The 20,252-nt window shown below is 53.7% G+C and overlaps 9 protein-coding genes across 9 annotated transcripts; 4 read left to right on the top strand and 5 right to left on the bottom strand.

Annotated features, from left to right (window-relative positions):
* Window positions 1-201: 201 nt before the first annotated feature.
* On the bottom strand, window positions 202-2,489 carry BO80DRAFT_406131 (PRKCSH domain-containing protein). Its single transcript, XM_025717741.1, has 2 exons — window positions 2,124-2,489; window positions 202-2,065 (listed from the first exon to the last, which is right to left on the bottom strand). The coding sequence occupies exons 1-2, from the start codon at window positions 2,238-2,240 to the stop codon at window positions 620-622; spliced, it is 1,563 nt and encodes a 520-aa protein (XP_025575899.1). The 5' UTR covers window positions 2,241-2,489; the 3' UTR covers window positions 202-619.
* A 532-nt stretch (window positions 2,490-3,021) lies between these two features.
* Window positions 3,022-4,381, top strand: BO80DRAFT_424774 (pirin family protein). Its single transcript, XM_025719369.1, has one exon. It carries the CDS (start codon window positions 3,089-3,091, stop codon window positions 4,202-4,204), a length of 1,116 nt encoding a protein of 371 aa, XP_025575898.1. The 5' UTR covers window positions 3,022-3,088; the 3' UTR covers window positions 4,205-4,381.
* A 5-nt stretch (window positions 4,382-4,386) lies between these two features.
* On the bottom strand, window positions 4,387-7,427 carry pmt4 (dolichyl-phosphate-mannose-protein mannosyltransferase). Its single transcript, XM_025724649.1, has 4 exons — window positions 7,151-7,427; window positions 6,787-7,075; window positions 5,079-6,723; window positions 4,387-5,024 (listed from the first exon to the last, which is right to left on the bottom strand). The coding sequence occupies exons 2-4, from the start codon at window positions 7,015-7,017 to the stop codon at window positions 4,570-4,572; spliced, it is 2,331 nt and encodes a 776-aa protein (XP_025575897.1). The 5' UTR covers window positions 7,018-7,075; window positions 7,151-7,427; the 3' UTR covers window positions 4,387-4,569.
* Window position 7,428: 1 nt separating this feature from the next.
* BO80DRAFT_62523 (uncharacterized protein) lies at window positions 7,429-8,818 on the bottom strand. The gene has a single exon (XM_025724648.1). It carries the CDS (start codon window positions 8,722-8,724, stop codon window positions 7,606-7,608), a length of 1,119 nt encoding a protein of 372 aa, XP_025575896.1. The 5' UTR covers window positions 8,725-8,818; the 3' UTR covers window positions 7,429-7,605.
* Window positions 8,819-9,516: 698 nt separating this feature from the next.
* Window positions 9,517-10,868, top strand: BO80DRAFT_424772 (uncharacterized protein). The gene has a single exon (XM_025719368.1). The coding sequence runs from the start codon at window positions 9,854-9,856 to the stop codon at window positions 10,799-10,801; it is 948 nt and encodes a 315-aa protein (XP_025575895.1). The 5' UTR covers window positions 9,517-9,853; the 3' UTR covers window positions 10,802-10,868.
* BO80DRAFT_424771 (uncharacterized protein) lies at window positions 10,769-11,698 on the bottom strand. Its single transcript, XM_025719367.1, has one exon. The coding sequence runs from the start codon at window positions 11,610-11,612 to the stop codon at window positions 11,061-11,063; it is 552 nt and encodes a 183-aa protein (XP_025575894.1). The 5' UTR covers window positions 11,613-11,698; the 3' UTR covers window positions 10,769-11,060.
* Window positions 11,699-13,615: 1,917 nt separating this feature from the next.
* On the top strand, window positions 13,616-15,016 carry BO80DRAFT_354660 (putative MFS transporter; the record flags this gene model as incomplete). Its single annotated transcript, XM_025715710.1, has 2 exons — window positions 13,616-14,593; window positions 14,648-15,016. The coding sequence occupies 2 exons, from the start codon at window positions 13,616-13,618 to the stop codon at window positions 15,014-15,016; spliced, it is 1,347 nt and encodes a 448-aa protein (XP_025575893.1).
* Window positions 15,017-16,477: 1,461 nt separating this feature from the next.
* Window positions 16,478-18,111, bottom strand: BO80DRAFT_62467 (uncharacterized protein). The gene is made up of 6 exons (XM_025724647.1): window positions 17,786-18,111; window positions 17,700-17,736; window positions 17,563-17,639; window positions 17,132-17,511; window positions 17,017-17,084; window positions 16,478-16,960 (listed from the first exon to the last, which is right to left on the bottom strand). The coding sequence occupies exons 1-6, from the start codon at window positions 17,951-17,953 to the stop codon at window positions 16,623-16,625; spliced, it is 1,068 nt and encodes a 355-aa protein (XP_025575892.1). The 5' UTR covers window positions 17,954-18,111; the 3' UTR covers window positions 16,478-16,622.
* A 468-nt stretch (window positions 18,112-18,579) lies between these two features.
* Window positions 18,580-20,109, top strand: BO80DRAFT_354693 (sterigmatocystin 8-O-methyltransferase precursor; the record flags this gene model as incomplete). Its single annotated transcript, XM_025715711.1, has 5 exons — window positions 18,580-18,738; window positions 18,799-18,931; window positions 19,089-19,212; window positions 19,264-19,718; window positions 19,796-20,109. The coding sequence occupies 5 exons, from the start codon at window positions 18,580-18,582 to the stop codon at window positions 20,107-20,109; spliced, it is 1,185 nt and encodes a 394-aa protein (XP_025575891.1).
* Window positions 20,110-20,252: the final 143 nt, after the last annotated feature.

The following is a 20,252-nucleotide window of genomic DNA, read 5'->3' as shown; positions in this document are numbered from 1 at the left end:
ACCGGAGAACCCAAGCAGAGAGGGACTGGGGCCGGAGATGAAGCAGTCAAGCCGTCAAGCAGGCCAGCCAGCAGAACGCCGGCGGATGGCTGGAGGGGGCGGGCGGTCACGTTTTTCTGCACCCACGTTCCCCTATAAATAGTATGCTTGTATGAACCCCGGCCACTCTATCTGAATCACCCATCCGGAAGACTCTTCATTGAGTTCGCTAAATCAAGTGGTTTGTCTATCTATCGTCGCTCTATCCTAGACTATCAATCCCCCCTCAATCTCGACGACATCGCCTACAAGGGGACCCCTCCGGAAGAGTCTGGAATGCAGCCCCTTATCGGTCAGCCCAGCCTCTTTGGGCACTCATGGCTCTCCCCGTCACTATTATTATTGGCTCTGCCACTCGCCATTGTCGGGTTGAAGTCAATGGCTCTTGCTCCATCAATAGTCAGCGCGCAGATTAAGCAATAAATCAATGAGATCAATAGTCCCAGTACACGGCCACCGGGACTATCGTAATCTATGCAAGGAATACAATTAGCCGTAGCTATGAACGCCGGAAGAAGATAACTGCAAAGACTCGGTGCTCAGATACAACATAAAAAATTGGAAAGAAGTATCACAATGACTATAGTTCATCTTTGAGCACCCTCTCGCTTACCTCCTCAACCCCGTCCGACTCTGATGGCTGCTCGTTCTGCTCCTCTGGTGTGTCTGCCGTCTCTCGTGTCTCCGGGGTCGCCGGTGCCTCCTGCTCTTGCGACTCTGCTTCACCCGTTTCTTGCGACGGGGCTTCTGCGATCATCTCCTCCTGAGATCCCTCTCCTTCGGTAACACCCTCTTCTTCCTCCTCGTCCTCATCGACAAGACCCCGCAGTTGCCGTTCGCCGTTGATCTCAATCACCTCCAACGTCCAGTCCTTGCCCTTGGCCCACTCCTCCAGGCGCTTCTTCAGGGCTTCCAGCTTCTCCGGGTCCAGATCGTACTTCTTCAGGTCCTCGCGTGACATCTGGTACACTTCTCCGTTCTCGCGCTTGGCCACCACATCAATCCTCTCTTCCCCGGCCCAGGCCACGCGTCCTTTCTCGATCTCCTTGCCTTCCGATCCGACCAGCTTTTGAGCACCGACCTGGATGTCCCCGACCACCGGGAACTCGTCGATCACGGCTGACTCCACCAGCCGTTGCGCCAGTTGGTACTCCCGGATCGCTTCCCAGTCCGGAACCTGTTCCGGCGAAAGAATCTCGCGGCAGTCGATCCCATGCACCTCGTCCTGCTGGGGCGGCAAGAAGGCCACGTCGTTACATAGCCGCGGGGTGTAGATGACCATCAGGTATGAGCAGGTGGTCAGCTCCTTGATCCAGCCGATGCGGTCGGTCGACTGCGGATGGCAGTGGAATTGCACCTCGATCTTCCGGTTCCGGCCCGTCAGATCACAGCGCGTGCCGCCATCCAACCGTTGCACGAGGTACCGAGAGCCACCCTTGGTCTGTAGCTCCGCCACATCCGTAGAGGTGTGTTTGTGTTCCGAGTCTCCCTCCACTTCCTCGTCCTCGCCCTCACCCTGGGGGAACCTCCCCAGGATGAACGAGTGTGTCGTCTGGTCTTCCGTAGGCGGGTAGTTGGGGATCCCACTCCCCGAGGGGAGAGCATGGAACTGCTTGATCTGGTTCTTGTAGCAGAAGGAGTAGGACCACCACCCGGAGATATAGTACATGCACTTGCCCTCCATCTCGCGCAGGAGCTCCAAGCCCCGATCCATCGCGCGCGCCAGCTCCTTCTGCTCGTCTGCTTCCTGGGGTTTCCCCGTTGCATTGACCCTCTCGTTGACCTGGACGCGGGGAATCTGACAGAGGAATCGCTGATCGCCTAGGAGCATTTCCTCGTAGCCGAAGTCACCATCTCCTTCCCAGGGCGATTTCGCCTGATCGGTATCATGGTTCCCATGGCCTAGATAAACCTGCGCGGAGTTTTCTCGCGAATCGGCAAACGTAGAGGCGCTATCGTGGCGGTCTTGAAGGAGATCCCTCGCCTGGGATTCAAGGACATAGTCATCGGGAAAGCGGACTTCGAACTGGGGTAGAAGGCGGTTAGCGTGGGTGGATGGTTCGGAACACGCGTGAGATGCATACTTGGGGAACAGCTAGCAGGTCATCATGGATATTGAATTCCTTCTTGCTAGCCCAGGCGGTGGAACTGGCACACGCCAGCACCAGCAAAGACGACACCACCCGGTTTCGTCGGGGCATGATTGATTGTGGAGGTTAGACGGGGATCAATAGGATAGATAGGTAGGTCTGTCGAGGCGGCTATCCGCAGCGTCACTGGATGCGACGATCTGGCCTGATCGGGACGGGGTCGGTAGTGGGTGGCCGGGGGCTTGGTGGGGTTGTCGGGGAGTACTCCGTACGGAGAAGGTCAATTGCTCATATCGGAGGGATGCAGAGGTAGCAGTTTGCTCGGGGTGGTATTCAAACCACTAGCAGGTTGTCATCTACGGGCCGGACTGCGGACATGCCAGTTGGAAGCAGCTGGTGGAGATCTTATCAGCACGTGCATCTCCCATAGATACCCTCTCTATCTATCTACTCCGTAGGGGAGTACCAGCTTATTACTCCGTACTTAGAAGAGCATAACTACATCCATTCATTTTCCAATGAACAAACCAAATAATCAAACCTTCTAGAGCACTCAATAATTATTACCAAGAAATAACTAACCCACCCCCCTTTGTCCAACTGAATTCAGTCCCCAACACGACCATTAAACCACCGTGCAACTACGGATCCACTGACTCAGACCTGAATAATGCCCCTAAGCCTGCTGCAGTGCTGACAGCAATCTTTGTAATGCCCACTCCTCCCCACACTTTTCCCCATCCGTCCATCGATCCAACGATCCAGAATCCAACGATCCAATCCACCAACCGCCAAAGTCAGACCCTCGGGAGCGATTGATCATGGCTTACCCGAACAATTATAAGAAGTGACTAACCCACCCAGCCGTATAGAAGCGTAGTCTCTCGTAGCAGCCACCCACCCTCCAGCATCTTCTACGATCTTCGTGGATTCTTATAAAAGGGCCGCTGCAATCCCATATGACCCTCCTTTGGTCTTTTTTTATCGCTATCATTGCAGGTTTTTTGACTTGGCAGAGTACTCTTACTTCGGGGTTCTTTGCTTATTTTGCTACTACGAATTCAACTACAGCTACAACTGTCACGTTGAATACCACCTCACCCACCACAATTTTCAACAACACCATCATCATCAACAACAACAAATCCAACAACACCACCACCACCATGTCCCTCCCCCGCGCCATCCGCCAAGCCTTCCTGGCCATCGAACAAGCCGAAGGCGCCGGCGCGCGCGTCCGCCGCTCCATCGGCACCCCCAAACTCCGCCACCTCAGCCCGTTCCTCATGCTAGACCACTTCACCATCGGCAAGGGAGCGGGCTTCCCGGACCACCCACACCGAGGCCAAGAAACCATCACCTACCTTCTCTCGGGCGGAGTCGACCACGAAGACTTCGCCGGCAACCGGGGCACAATCGGCCCGGGGGATCTACAATTCATGACAGCCGGAAAGGGGATCATGCACGCGGAGATGCCGCACGAGAACCCCGACGGGAGTCTGAACGTGGGGATGCAATTGTGGGTGGATTTACCGAAGGAGTTGAAGATGTGTGAGCCGCGGTATCGGGATTTGCGGGCGGAGGAGATTCCCGTGGCGACGACGGATGGGGGACGGGTCACGGTGAAGGTCATTTCGGGACAGTCGCATGGGGTGGATTCCGTAAGGGATTTGGCGTATACGCCGGTTTGGTTGTTGGATGTGGTGGTGAGGCCGGGGGGGAGGGTCAGGCAGGTTTTGCCGGTGGGGTGGAATGCGTTTGCGTATACGTTGCAGGGGAGGACGGTGTTTGGGTCCGGTGGGGAGACGAAGTTGGTGGGGGAGTTTCATAATGTGGTGTTTGCGCAGGAGGGGGATTATGTGGAGGCGTCGGTGCCGGATAATGCGGACGCGGAGGGCAGGTTTTTGCTGGTTGCCGGGCAGCCGTTGGATCAGAAGGTCGTGCAGTATGGCCCGTTTGTGGTGACCAGTCAGGAGGAGGTTTATCAGGCGATGTTGGACTTTCAGACCGCGTCGAATGGGTTTGAGAAGTCGCGCGGGTGGGAGAGTGAGATTGGGAAGCGCATGGCTTATTAGGATGTTTAGATCGGATATGTGGATTGGCGTTTGGATTTGTTTAGCTTTGATTGTTGTATATAGCTTAGCATCATGAGTATGATCACTCCCATGGAAATCATTGTATACGAGTACTCTAGGGTAAGAGCAGTAACATTCACGCTATATCAACAGGAATCCAGAATAGAGCACAAAATCCAGACAGGCCAAGGGCAGTTTCAGAATACACCCGACGTGTGTTCCGCGCAGGTAGCATCCCGCCACTCTGGATGAAGCAAGAAGAGTCCGACCCCATACACCTATCTTACAGAACGCCGACTCCGGTCCCCCGGAGTCACCATGTATACCGCCCTGCCAACTGCAGGTTTATCCAACCCGAGCGCCATCTATTTGGCAAAGTGCAGATCATAGCCCAGCCACTTGCGGGCCAGGATGCCGGGCACATCCAAGCCCGGAGTGCCGTACGTCAGCGGGGCGAAGAACCAGAAGCCGTAGATCGTACCGGACAGGATGACCAGGGTAGCGATCCAGCCCGCCACCAGAGACTTCGTGCCCATACGCTCCTTGGCCGAGACGAAGCGTCCAATCCGAGCCGTGGCCTTGGCCTTGCCCGAAGGGTCGTCCTCGCCGTGGATGCGCTGGACGACCGAGATCGGCTCCAGGTTGAAGATGAACTCAATAAGAGCGCCAGTCACGAGAGCCGATGCAAGATGGGCAGGGAGGTAGTGGTGCAGGAAACGCTGACGGCCCATCAGCCAGAAGGGGAAGTAGTGAGCCGCCCAGCACAGGAACAAGAAGCCCGTGCTGTTGTACAGACGGGAACGGGCACCGTGACCCCAGACTACCACTCGTTAGTAGCTGCACTATGTATTCGACAGATCGACAGGACACTTACTCTCTTCCACAGCATCGACACCGCGACGCAGAGACAGCTGGTCAGCACCGATCACACCGGCAAAGACAGCCAACAGACTGCTCGCAATCCACCATCCAACGGGGTTACCAAGGAAATAGATCTGTTCCCGAGTGTCGTTCTTGGTCCAGAAGCTGACACCGCGGAGCAAGAAAGGCCACTGGAACGGCTCACTCGCGTACGGGTGGCTGCTGGTCAGGGCGTTGTTGTGGAAGAACATGGCCCGCTGCAGTTCCAGGTACTTGCGGAAGAAGGGCAGGTGCTTGACCTCACGCTCTTCCTTGATCAGACGGGGACTGTCCTCTTCCAAGGACTCAATGGTCTCAGCGAACCACAGGTTGCTAGTCTGAAGGATGTTCTTGTTGCCGTTGATCTCGGCCTGCTTGAAGGCCCAGTCGGGCAACGGCGTGGTGTGGGTCCACATGGCCACCCGGGTGGGCACATGGAGCAGCTTGAAGTGACTCGACAGAGTCCGGAATTCCTGGCGAGGCTTGCCGTTCTCGATCTTGATCTCAAACAGCGTGTCGTTGCGCCGGTCACCGTTGGCAATCTCCTGGGAGACGGTAGTGAACTCCTGGTTGGTCGGGAAGTAGGGAGACGCGACATCGTGGGTGAGCAGAATGGTATCGGTGCCCGTGTGACGGAGCTGGATAATATCACCGTTGCGCACCTTGTGCGGGCCAGTCTCAGTGACATCCAGGGGAACCGCGGGGATGATTTGCCATTGGTTGTTCGTGTCATTATAAGGGTATCCGGTGACCTGCTGGCCCTGACTGGAGATACGGCCATCATCGTAACGCAGGGGGTACTTCTCCCAGTGACTGTGCAGGAAGACCTTGGTGTCCTTGTGCTTCATGGTAATGACGTCGAAGTACTCGATGCCGATCGACTCCGCACTCAACACATTGTCACTCAGAGTTTCCTGGAACTCCGGGGTCATGAAGTCGTCGCCGGGGCCAGAGCGGGTCAGGATGGCAAAGTGGACCTGGAACCAGAACAGGTAGAAGAAGAAGGGCACAATGATCAGGGCGAAGGAACGGGCCGCGAAGTGCTGACCCCACTGGACCATGCTGAGAGCACCGCCAGGGCGCCGGATGTCCAACAGGTTCCACAGATCAACCATGACGGCTGAACCGATGGTGACGAAGGTGAAGACACCCACGTACTTGGTCGAGATAACACAGCTGAGCGACACACCCGTCAGGAGCAGCCACTTCCACCACTTCCGTCCGAATGGCTCATGACGCAGCTTGTAGAAACGAACATAGCAGAGGACACTCAGGGCCATGGACAGCACCAACGAGGCGTCCAGCAGGATCAGTCGGTCTTCTCCCACATGGGCGTTGTCAAACAGAACGAGACCGGCAGACAAAACACAAGCGGGCAGCGAATATCCAGACTCCCACATGATCAAGAACACGACCGGAACCGTCAGGGCGCCGAGCGTGGCCGGCATGGCCCGGAGAGCCACATAGGGGACGTTGTGTTCGATGTACGAGTCACCGATGTTATCAAACAGAAAGTGGCCATCATAGCCGACCAGCCAGCCCATGAAAGCGAAAAGGAGCTTGCCGAACGGGGGGTGGACGTCAAAGAAATAAGTGCGCTGGAGGTAGTACGAGGCAAACTAAAGACCACACCGTTAGCAGCCATGTCGCAACTCACGCCGGTCAATTGACAATAGGCCTACCTTTCCAAAGTGCACCTCGTCAAACACCACCTCATTGGGGAAGGAAATCTTGTAGAATCGAGTGATGAAGGCGAGGACGGTCAGAAGGGTTATGGCCAGCCAATAATCCCATTCCGAACGTGGAGCATTCGCTTTGGTGGACAAAGGAGAAGAAAGGTTGTCCTGGGGCACAGGAGTACTCTCCTTCTTGCCGCCCCTCTTGCGAAGAGAGGGCGAAGGAGATCGAGGCATGATTAGGGAGTGGTCAAGAAAAGAACGAACGAAAGACACCTAATGGACTTCTGGAGAGCTTAGGAAGCTGATCAGCAAGCTGGATGGCGCAGGCAGGAGAGCATCCTCGAGCTGGAATGCTAGGACAACTTACGGGAAACAGGGGAAAGCCGGTTCAGAAAAGAACCATGATAGAACGGAGGGAAAGATATACTTATTTGTTTCAGCCGCTGCAGAGGGGGGCGGTTCTAGTCGCTGATGGGGGCGGATTGCGTGTCTTTCTCACTTCCCAAACGCTTGCGGAACGGAACAAGGCGTTGGTCCGAAACACCCCCGGGCCAATTTATGGGAAACATCGCACGACGCAACACGTGTACCGATGCAGCATGCGTCCAGGATGTGAGGATCGTCATGGACTCCGCTGAAGTTTCAATATTCAGATTTCACGTTTAATTACGACGGAATTCCAAGTTTCGACCAACATATCCTGATGAAATTACCCATGGATATCCAATGCCAACCGCCCAACCAACCAATGCACCTCAACGCTGAACATGACCCAATGCAGTATGTACAATTTGAGAAAAGATAAACACGCCGTCCAATATCTCATTCCCCATCCGACACGTTCAACAATTCCAATTCTGTCTGGACGAGCGACTGGAATTCACTGCGAGAGATGCCTGTAGCTTTAGCCAGCCGGAACAGACCCTTGATGCTCGAGCCAATGTGCTGCTTGACCCCGACTTCATAGGACGATTGGTGCTCTGCTTCTTGTTCGAGTTTGGCCACCGCTTCGGAGCTGGCAGACGAGATGGAGGATGGTCGGGGGTGGTTCAAGCTGGCATGATCGCCGTTTGCAGCTGCGCCAGCTGAACTCTCGTATGGATGGTCCGGCTTGTCGGTCTCTCCACCATTGAATTGTCTCCGAAGCAGTTGGGCCAACATGTCTCCGTTGAGGGAGGAAGCTCCGAGCTCGGGCTGCTCCTCCTCGGGATCATGGTTGTCCATCGCGGGCTGCACATCCCCGTAGCGAGAAAAGTAATCCGCCTCCGACTGTTGCAGGGATGAAACAGGGTTGGGAGCGGGCGTTTTGGCCGCCGGGGTTCGTCCGGGAGTCGCATCATATTGGGCCCAGTAGTCATCGTCATCATCCTCCTCAGCCTCTTTCTGCTTCTCTGCCTGCTCTGCTGCACTCAAGGCATCCTGTAGGAGGTGGTCTTTCTGTTCCGCGTTCGCCTCCCCAATCGACACGGACCAGACTTCGCCATCATCTACGCTGCCCTCCTGCGGCAACAGCTCCGCCACGCGCCATGCTGGACCCCCACCTTCTTCATCATTGGGGCACCAGACATAGATGACCTTCAAACTGTAATCAGGGAGGATCACGCGCGACCGTAGTGTCTCCTCATCCACACGCCGGTACCTGACTGGGAGTTCATCGGGGAGCTCGATCTCGCCCGAGACAGGATGTTGCTCGAAGCTTGCGCCATCCACCAGGGCTTGAAGGCGCTCGGCCTGTTCCGCATCCCAGCAAAGTAGCCGAAGCCATGAATCTGTCGGAGAAACATTCACTGAGCTCAAGATTTGGACTCGTTGGCGCAGAATGGGCGACAAGAGGGGTAGCAGGGCCGGAGGGGGCTGCGGCGAGACAAACGCCGTCGGAAGACAGGCGAGCAAGGGAGGCAGTAGGGTGCGAGGATCGGGAGGAGGAATGAGGTCGACCATGATGAAGTGGAGGAGAAGCTTTGAGTCGTCGAAAATTAGGGGGTATTTGAAGAGGTGGCAGCTGCTATTTCTTTGGGGAATGCGTAGACAGCTTTATTGGGGAAAATTGCGGCGGTGAAAAGAAGCACCGGGAGGACCAAATCACTCAGTCAGTCGCAGCCGCAAGCGGGGAGAGAGAAGCATCTTGTATGGCGGACAGAAGGGAGGGCGCAGACAGACGATCAGTCAATCGGTCAGCAGCAGCAGGGCCATCGTCAGTGCAGTCCCTCTATGGAGCATCTGTCGGTCCCCTCACGGAGGTGTTTGGCTCCCTTCGCCCGAAGGAACAGCGTGGGTCACGGCCAGGAGAAGACGCGGGGGCGCTGGAGCCATGGAGACAGTTGGGCCATTGAGAGGGGCGTGAACAATCGCAGGAATGGAGGCGATCCTCAGGGAATTTATAGCCCTGATAAGAGTTGAGAGTCATCGGCAGGGGTCGCACTGATCAGGCATCGTGCCGGCATTCCATCCAGTCTTGCCTGGGACTGTCTATCTATCTGGAGGGTCAACTCGGAGAAATCGACTCTTGGTGCCCCTTGCTGACTTCTAACTAACTACAACATTTATGCTGGATGACTCAGACAGTGATTTATGTTCAGTCTTTCAGCTCTTCCGGATTTCCGATCTAATAACCGCATATTCAAGTTGCCTTACTGGCTCGGCACAATCCCCCCGTCGAGAAGCCCAGAACTTCAGAAGGATAAAGCCTGGGGACCCACCACCACTCCTTGGCTTGCCTTATGTCGTCTGTTTGTTCCTTAGTATGAAGACTTGCTTCTTAGCATAGGCTGCAGCTGTTTGTATGACACGTGTGTTTCCTTCATTCACTGTCATTTGCCCTACCACCTGCCAGGCTGTCAGGCCTACCAAATCCATTTTCCGCCTAGCGTTCCTGTTCGGATGCTTGGCGTTTGTATATAAGGGCCGATCTCTTGCACTTGCTGTTCCCCGAGCGCCTGCTCATCGACGCGTCCCCGTTCGATTCATTCTAATCCAACGTTTCTGCAGGAAAATCGCACATGCACAACCCTCATTTCCCTTCTAGCCAAGGCCGCTGTTTCGTTTTCAATAAATCAACTTCAAATTCAAAATGGGTAGTTCTTTTATCCCGTCCATCTTGCGCCCGGACTTCACTTGGCCGCGGCCGATGCCATATACGATTTCTCAGAGGACTCCTCCAGTGCCCCGGATGCCAAGCAAAACCTCTCGAATAGCCTGGGGCTACCTTCACAAGGCCCTCTATTATCTATCTCAATGGTATTGCTCTTGGTTTGGCATTGCGTTCGATGTCAATATCTTGCAGTTACCCTTCGGGCTCGTTATCAAATGGACAGACCGAACAAGTGTGGAGGAAGCCGCTGCGATGCATATGGCAAGAGCCGCTGGTATGCCCGTCCCCAGAGTACTAAGCTGCGGGGAGCATCTGAATGCCCATTATAACCGGAAATTCTCAATCCTAATGACGAGGTTGCCCGGTGTGTCTCTCGCAAACTCAAGGTTTCCGTTGGAAGTGGATGACGAGGGTCCTTGGCTGCATGAATTGAAAACTTGTGTCCAGTCTATGCGTTCGTGGCGCCCACCTCATCCAAGTTATATCCATTCTCCCATAGGCACCGCTATACGAAGCTCACGGGTTCCTGGTCATATCATGGGCCCTTTTACCAGTGAGAGCGAATTCTATAACTTTCTCATTAGCCCTGCTTCCAGTCACGGATTTAGTTCACTTGAGGAATATGAGCAAGCCTTGTCATGTGCGAAGAAGCTAGAACAACGTCCACACCGAATTATGTTCACCCATGGGGATTTCAAAGCACATAACATTCTTGTTGATGATGATGGGCATTTATCCGGCTTCCTCGATTGGGAATCCGCGGGCTGGTGTCCGGAATACTGGGAGTTTACCACGGCAATGCGTTTTGGACGGGGTAGCTGGTGGTTCCAAGTCGCTGCTTGGATGGGAGGGGATCAATACCTTGAGGAACTAGCCTCCGATGTTGCTTTGAACCTGTTGACCGTTGATTCCTATATAGCCTTCTAGCTAGATTGACTAAGGTACAAGATTACCTAATGAAACAGTGTACATCTCGAATACACCTTGCTTCCAAGGACTCAACCGATCTTTGAGTTGCAGTCATACGAGAATCAAAGACATTCACAACACTAAAACAAACAGTATCAAAGCGGCCGTTGCATACAAAAGTGACAAAACACGGCATCCTCGTGGACATGAAAACAAAATTCACAAGCAACAACCTTCGCCCCTCCCCCTCTTCGTCTCTCTGTGAGCCTCCTCATCTTTACTGACACAGCCTGGACTTGACCACCGGCCGCGGCTGGTCATTCTGCGCAGCTGCCCCTTGATACTGATTCCCAAACCCCATGCATTCCTGCTCCAAGGCCTTGATGTCATTGCACAGGACCAATCCATTCTGGATCAACTTCTGCAGGATCGTCAAAACCCAGACCCGGCAAGTCACTCCGGGGATTGAGTTGATATCACCATCGTGGAACCTCATGATCTGGTCGACCTGGTCGTGCTGTGCCGGTGGAATAGTCGCAATCTCGACGAGAACGCACAGGAAGTTGGATTTGAACACTCCTCCGGTCAAACCATGGTCGGGGATCCATCCACCACCCAAATTCGTCATGTGGTATTTGGTGCCTCCGGAGGAAAGCTTGTGGAAGTAGTAACCCCAGTGGAAGTCATTGAGTCGTGGGGGATCCGACCGGATCCAGAGAACGATGTAGAGGGTGTTGAGGGGGAGACGTTTCAGGGCTTCCTCCTGGAGCTGTTTGATTGCAAGAGCTCTCTCCTTTGCGGCATTAACTCGAGAGGCAGGGGTTGACATGTTGGAGGTATGCAATTCGAATCTAGAATGCCGAGGAAGGAAGAATAGATGCCTTGGTGTCTTGTAGTTCTGTTTGTGGAAAGTGATTATCTGGGACATTTTCCGAGGAAATGGCTCTCCTTAAATATTCACATTGCAAGCTATACTTGGTAACGGATCTATATGGCCTCCTATTAACCGCTGTGAACGACCCTGCCAGCGGTAGCCGAATCACTGGCTCACATTCTAGCTTGTGGTTCTGTCAGGCATCGCAAAACGAGCGCCAACCACTTGAGCTGTGCAGGGAACATCCAGCGGTTACCCCCATCCCTCATCCACCAATTCCAACGAGTAGGTCACCATCAAAGAGAAACGAAGTACCGCCCCGGTCGCGGCCGCAGCTCTAACGCACCAAATCATTTTGACCTAGTGCAGTGCAAGCCACCGACTTGGCCTATGGCATGGAGCTTTCCAATGAGTCGATGCCGCTATCTCATGCAGCGAACCCGCAGCCTCGTTCCATCACCATGCGCAGCAGCACGCGAAAGGGGAGGCGCCTAGAGTCCCCCGCCGCCATCGTTCCAAAGCAGAGGATTCCCACAGACTGACTCAGTCGGGGGTGGCTGGACAGGACAAGATCAACAAGGCTGTCTACTTCCGGAGGCCTCGGTCGTTTCTATCTCATCTAACTGGTAGGATAGGTGTACTCGCCTCGATGCGCAGCAGCACAGACTCAGCCTTGCAGCTGATGTCAGGCGTTCGACTACCAGACGTTTGCCGCCATCATGTATAGTAGCATCCTGGACATGAAGTTACGCATCTGACCAAAGTTGCCGCCTTTCACCACAAGGCTGGAGCCTCGCAACGACAACCGCGGACGACACAGATCCTGATCTGGCAGGTGCCGGCGAGAAATTAGAACCGGACCAAAGGAGGTGCTTCCCTGATCGAGTGACGACATCTTGGTGAGAAACCAGTCAACGGAGAGATCTTGGCTGTACAGCAGAGTTGTAAAGGTGTAATCGGCTCTACAACAACCACCCGACGAGCAAGTTGACTACGGACTTCTGAAACCAGACCAGAGGAAGAGGACTCTATTTCTATAAAAGGAATCGGGGCTATCCCTGACCCATTTAGAAAGTCAGAGCGGAGGCTATATGCTGCCAGCAAGTCAAGAACAGCTAACCCACGAGGCTGCGTCGGTCTCTCTAGAATCACATGGGTCCAGGTGGTAAATCCTTAGGCCGGACGGGACCACAGCCCAGTTTATGACCCCTATTCTCACCCCTGTGGCATCAGTCACTCTTCGTACTCAATATAACCAAGTTTCAGGCTCGGATTATGCCATCATCGGTCAGATTCTGGAGCCCTCCAAAGCGCAGACTGTGCGAGCTCACGCTCAGGGGTTTACTTGACGAGGTCTCTTCTCTACAGATCATACAAGATCTGTCAACTATGCTTCGCCACCGGGTCGTCACCGTCGCAAGCGGTTCTTCAATCGGAATATTTATCACCTCGACGAGTGCTCACTGGCTAAGATCTACGTGAGGGGAAGGGCAGGACTCCAAGAGGATTACTTGACTAGAGAGGTGGGGAAATACGAGACAGAAGAAGAAACGATAAGATCGGAGTCACAGTAGAGGGGTAGTCCAGGGGCAAACAAGCATCGAGATAGAGGTAAAACCTTGACAAAATCACCATTGCTTCGCTTCCAATCGATTTCCGATGGCGTTGGAATCATGGAAGATGGTGGAAGGCGTGATGGCCCGCCCCGCCAATGGCAAAGACTTGCAAATCCCGGCCGAGCTGAAGATCCACTCATCCTCCACCATCTGCTTAGTCTGACAGAGCAGCGATCGGGATTCTGCACGGCTCGCAGGCCGGCGCAATCCCGCTGCATGATAAGCTGTCTGTCGACGCGTTCTAGCAGACATGTAACCTAGCATCTTCCTTGCAGCATGCCCTTTCCCCTCCTCTCGAGACCAGCAGCTGCTTGATCCATCTTCCGCCTCGCGTTCATCATCATGAACCCAAAGCACTCGGAAGCTGTCGTGGTCGAGAGGGATAATGGCAAACTCGAAGGCGGGCTCGACAGCCCCCAGGGTCTGGCCGACCTCGATCCAGCCGAATGGAAAACGCTCGAGACGAGGGTGCGCTGGAAGACCGACCTGCGCCTCTGTACCATTGCCGGCATCTTGTGCAGCCTCAATCTGCTCGACTCGGGCATCTTGTCATCGGCATCAGTCACCAGCATGCCCGATGACCTGGGCCTCCAGGGCACCCGATACTCCGTCTCCATCTTCATCTTCACCATCGCCAGTGTCGTCTTCCAACTGCCCTGCACCGTCGCGGTGCGCTGGGTCGGACCACGCCTCTGGTTCGCGTGCATCACCTTCGCCTTTGGATTGATCACCATGTGCACGGCCTTCATCCACACGTGGAAGCAGATGATTGCCCTGCGCGTCTTGCTGGGCATGTCCATGTCAGGGATCTACCCGGGTCTGACCTATCTCATCAGCACCTGGTACCCGCGACGTGAGCAGCAGCTCCGATTCGCCTTTCTGCAGTCAGGCGAAGTCATCGGCCTCGCGACGGGCTACATCGTTAACTACGGCCTTGACTTTCTGGATGGACGAGCAGGCATGCAAGGCTGGCGCTGGATGTACCTAGTGCAGGGCCTCCTCAGCTGTGTCCTTGGGATCGTCACGTACTGGTGGATCGTCGACTTTCCGGAGAATGCCCATCACAGCTTCCATTTCATGTCCGAGATGGAGGCCCGCGTGGCCACCCAACGCATCAAGGCAGACCGCGACGATATCGTCCCGGATCCATTCTCATGGCGCAAGGTGCTCGCGCCGTTTGCCGATCCGAAGCTGTACGGCTTCGCGTGCATGTACTTCCTGTTGAACCTAGTATCAACTGCGTTGAACTACTTTCTCCCCATGATCCTGGAATCGGGCATGGGGTTCTCGAGCAACGACTCGATTTTACTCTCTACACCGGTAGGCGCCTTGCTACCCCCTTTCCCCGCAAGTCTCCTATGCTCACAGCTGTAGCCATATTACTGGGCGGTCATTCCGGTCCTCTTCACCTCGTTCGTTGGAGACCGATTTCGCATCCGCGGCCCGCTCATCACCTTCAACGCGCTTTGTCTCATCGCCGGGTTTCTCATGTTCGGACTGCCGTCATCTACACAGGTCACTGTGCGGTACATCGGGACATTCCTCGCAACCGGCGCGTACGTCTCCAACTGGGCGGCCCTGAACGCCTTCATGGCCAACAACGTGGTGGGACAATGGAACCGAGCCACCACCGCAGCGGCTGTGTCTGCCTGCAATGGTCTCGGAGGTGTGGCAGGCAGCTACATTGTGCGACAGCAGGAGGCACCGCGGTATGAGACCGCGGTGTGGGTGTCTATCGGGTAATCCCCCTCCCACCATCTGTCTGTCCTTCAAACGTGAGAATTAACGGTAATAGATCCCACATCTTGATGGTAGTGATGGTGTGCGTCTTCACGGTGTTCTTCTGGCACCTCAATCAGCAGCAGAAGAAAGGAAGAGTGCTGCAGAATATGGTACGTCTGTTGTCCTGCAACGGATGGGATTTGATATTAACATGACGCAGGTCGGGTTCCGCTACACTTATTGATGATGTCCATGCTATCTATGACTTGTCATGAACAGTAATGCTATGAAAGGATACCCCATATGAAGTGCAGCTATACATTTCGATGGACGATTCGCTCTACAAGTCCATCCACACGGATGCACTACATCAAAAGGATCCACCACTATCTATACTTCTAGCATATCTACTGTTCATATCATGAATAATGACACTTGCATATTCTCTCTTCCCCCCCTTCCCCCCCTTCCCCCCCAACAACTTGATCCCACCCACCCCATAAAATCAAAAATACCCCACCACACACTAACCATCATAAAACAATCCCCAACCCACGAGAATCCCCAAACGAAACAGCCAAACAATCAGCCATAGAATGTCACCCCAAGCTCCCACTATATCCCCAGACCGAACCCGTGTACCCGTATTCCAATCGCAACAAACCCACGTGGGACAAAGCATAATTTCTGATTTCATATCATACAAATACTACCATGTCTCCCTCTAAACAGCCCGCGACAGTACTAGAACAGAGGGGAGGGGGGCTACTGGCATGAATTATGTTCAGATTCGAACTAACTCGTAGTACCTTGCCCCGCATTACGTAGTTCCTGACGCAGTAAGTGCTGTTGGGTCATTTTACGGAGTAATGGAGAATTTTTGTTTGAGGGGATTCATCATATAAAAGACTCGGCATTGCACGTGGAGAGTTGAATCTAAAAAACAGGAAATGGCATGGGAACACTATGGACCTCGCGCTATGGAAATAGAACGGGTGAATGTCCTGGTTCCGTGGGAATTTACTTTATTTCCGCTATAGGCAATACCCAAATCTATAATTAATTCTGCTATTATTCCTTTGTTTTTCGAAACGGCTACTAGCCCCCTTGATTTATCAGGTACATACTGATGATCCCTTATCAGATCCTTGGGACTTACGCAGTGCCAACCCCGGCTTCCATGGAACCGATAACTTCGTTCCGACAAAGTACGTTCCGGGGTCAAGCCACCGATCCGCGGTGGGACCGGGCCAAGAGCTTCTCAGTACTCGCACCTGCCGAGGTGCCATATGCGAGTCAGTGAAGTACGTCAGGTGCCCCGTAGGTACCTTGTCCATGTCTACCCTCTGGAACCGTAGTTCGGTAGATGAAGCAGCCTGGCCTGGGCGGGTGGCCCGGAGATTGAGTGGGCCGCCAATGTTGGCACTTGGCAGTTGGCACCGATAAAGTGGTTCGTGATGACGATTGGGTTAGGGCCACTTTATTTTGCTTTGGGGTGGTGGAAAGCTGGGAACTGGTAATTTAGAGATTCGTCAAGGGTTCGTCGGGGCCCATCTACTTGTCTCGGACGGGAAGCAGGGCAGGACAGTTGAACTCGTCATTCATATTCGTGAATACTTGATCAGTCTCATGGCTCTTCTCTCGGTCGCACCCCATGCATCACGTCCAACGAGATGCTATCGGAGTACTGATCGGGTGTACGCGCCAGTACCATCCGGCTCTCCACGGATGGGGTCTGGCACTGATCGCTCTGGCTGTTGTCCCCCAGCCGGGAGAATCCCTCGGGGCCCTTGGCTTTGGCCTGGCTGGCTGTGTAGCGGCGTTGTCGGGTATTGGAGGACCCTTTGCTGCGCAGTTGTTTCGGTAAGATGCGCACGAGCAACGGCCAGATGGGCGGGAGACAGGCGGAAATGATGATGATTCCGCCTTCCAAGACGGTCCAGATTCCCAGTTTCGTGGATGTCCCTGGATGTTGCCAGTTAGGATCAAACCTGGCGATATGCGGAGTAGAGAGAACATACACGTAGGATCGGTCGTGGCATTCTCTTGGAAGAAAATCGCCATGCGCAGGATACTGGCCACCGTGCCCCTGGAATTGGTTAATATCGGTAGATTCGCTGCCTAGGTTTCACTCACACGCCCCCAAGCAGGAATACTCCCGTCAATGCCAGCTTCTGGCCGTTCCGCGTGTGAAGTTTCCAAACATATGGCAACGGCATGACCAGAATGAGAACATCCGTCAGAATATTCGGAGGTGACACGTATCGATAGAATGCCACTTGGTTAAAGCACGATCCGCCCTCGATTGTATGGTTCCAGACATACGCAATCGGCCAGCACTGAAAGATCGCTGCGAACAATACCCCGATACCATGCCCGAGGACAATGGCGCCGACCACGTATGCCATGATTTTGAAGGTTCGGGTGCTGAAGATACGAACATAGAACATCAGGATAGAGATTTTGGCTGGAGTGACTGTGAACGGGAAATCGAGGATCTCGTTGGCATACAGGCCCTGGATCATGTTAGCGAGCATCCCGTGGTTAACCAAACCAGGAATCTCTACCTTTTGCAGGATGACCAACTTTTTTGGTGTCTGTTCCACGTAGCTCATATGATGTCCAACTCCTGCAAGCTTGACCACTATCCAAGAAACCGCAAGGTCAGCGCCTATGGCCAGCTTGTCGAGATACCACCACTTACAGATAATGTACAAAGCCGACTGCCCGAGGCTAGCAATCTGCAATAAACGTAAGCCTCAATCAGTTGCCAGGAGGACAATCAAGTACCAATGCCAGAAAAATCAGGTAGTCATCCAGCGCCAGTGCCAGCTTCTGTATGTGTCGCGTATAGAAACGAGCTCCCACTATCACAATCTGAACAATGGCGATCGCAATCGACACGCCGATCAGCGCATCGCCGTTGTACGGGACATGGGAAGCCGAGCGTCGATCCATTGTCACCTGGGGCTCCAGCTTCTTTATGCCACTAGGAGGTCCAGGCCAATGCTGCGGCAGTGGTTGTGTGCATCACAGCTGGCGCAGAGCCACGAGGATGGCGTGGGAGGCACATCTTTAAATTGCAGACGGCCAAGATCACGGCTGGTCGCTTCAAACGTTTTCCCTGGAAGGACAGCATTTGGACCGTCTTGGGCGATGGGATCCAGTCAATTACATAATTGATGCCAGGCGTTCCGTGCTGGTGCCACGGGCAAACGGTGGGCTGTTGATGCGATCGATATCGTTCGCAAAGGCCAATCTCCGCCGATCTCCACATGGCGGTTGGTGGCCCGCTGAAAGTTTGGAACCGACAGTGCGATCCGATTGTCAGTTCGCCCACGCGGCCCAAGATCCAGTTCCTGAGACACTTGAGCCCACTAGGACGCACTAGGGCCTCCTTCGGGCTCGATCGTCCAATTTATTCGTTCTTGGTGACCCACGCATGCGTTTCTTCAGCTCATGGTCCGGTCATTCCCCCCCTCATACTAAAGTCCTCTATCCGCAGGTTAATAACTCCTGTATGTTCATCCTGCGTCGAATGCCAAGGCAGAGCAACTGTTCACGGCGGAAGCAACACCGGAAAAATGTCGCTTGACTCTCAGATAACAGCGCTGACAAGCGCCGTGCAATCCAACAGGCAAAGTATTGACGATGCCACTCGGTTCAAGGCCATCAAAGCTGCCCAGGACTTACTGGCAGCTCTGGGTTCCCCAGCTGAAACCGTCATACAGGATGTCGTCCTGGTGAGACTGAGACATATTCCCATTGTTAGAATGCCCATTAATTGATATGGATCTGAAAAGAACTCGGTCCTTCTCATGGCACTTCGCATGGGTGTCCAGCTCGGTGTTTTCACGGCAATCAGAGATAATCAAGGCCAGACGACGACAACGCAGCAGATCGCTGATAAATCCGGTGCAAGTGTAGTTCTCGTGGGTACATCTCCCTTGATCTTATCAATCTCTTCTCGGTCGTCATCGAGTCTGAACTTCGGGTCACCTTATTCTCTGCGATCCCACTCTAGAAGACTCAATTGCATATACTGGCATAAACTCGAATAATATGTATGCACTAACCTAGGTTCATCATATAGACCAAATCATGAGGTTGCTCACAGCGTCCGGTTATGTTCTCGAAGAGGATGTCCAGACATACAAGCCTTCACCCCTCACGATGGTGATGGCTGAGCAGACTTTCGAGGCGACAACAAGAGCATGGTAAGTGGGGCCTCGAGTATCCCAATACATACTCATTTGACAATTCCTCAGCTTCGATATTGGCAACTTCTGTACCACGAGAGCCCCGGAGTTCTTTCGGAAGAACAACAACCAGTTTCCTGAATCTGCCAAAAACACGCCTTTCCAGCTGGCAATGAACACGGAACTCAGCTACTTCGAGTGGCTTGGCCAGAATCCTGAGCTGGCAAGAGACTTTCAACAATGGATGACCCTGAAGCAGCAGGCAACACCAAACTGGTTTGATTGGTTCGACATTAGAGGCTCTATCCTGGATGGATTCAACAGTAACTCTGCTGACAATGTCTTGATGGTTGATGTCGGAGGAGGCGAGGGGCACTATCTGCACGCGCTGAATGAGAAACTCCCGTCTCTTCCTGGGCGTTTGGTCCTGCAGGACTTGCCGCATGTTGTGTCAAGTATAGAGAATCCTCCAAAAGGAACCGAGCTGATGCCGCATGATTTCTTCACTCCACAGCCAGTGAAAGGTAAAATTCTCTTCAGTTATGAGGATCTTGCAGTGAAAGGACGAACTGGGTATGCTAACAACTATTATTTCGCGCAGGTGCTCGGGTATATTATATGCACTGGATCTTGCATGACTGGGCAGATGAGCAAGCCCGCAAGATCCTCACTAACCTCGTCGCAGCCATGGAGCCCGGTTATTCGCGCCTCATTATCAACGACTATATCATTCCTGATAGAGACTGTGACTTTCCCACCGCCTGCATGAGTATCATGATGATGGTGCAGGTCGGCGCATTCGAGCGGTCCGAGAAACAATGGCGCGAGCTGCTCAACTCGGTCGGACTGAAGGATGTCATCTTCCACCAGCCACCTGGTAGTGGGGAAGGTATCATCGAAGCTATCAAGTCATGAACTCATGAGTTGTGTATCGATGTCATAAGTTATATTATGTGGTAGAATCTTTCTGGTCTCAAAGCCGCTTCTGAATATAATACTATCGGCCATATAATCCCTGCCGTAGCTGAGCCAGAAGGAGATTGATTGCTATACCTAAC

The sequence above is a fragment of the Aspergillus ibericus genome, assembly GCF_003184845.1.
Source record: "Aspergillus ibericus CBS 121593 unplaced genomic scaffold BO80scaffold_17, whole genome shotgun sequence".
NCBI lineage: Eukaryota > Fungi > Ascomycota > Eurotiomycetes > Eurotiales > Aspergillaceae > Aspergillus > Aspergillus ibericus.
The sequence above is the reverse complement of the archived record's forward strand: the minus strand, read 5'-3'. Positions and strand labels throughout refer to the sequence as shown.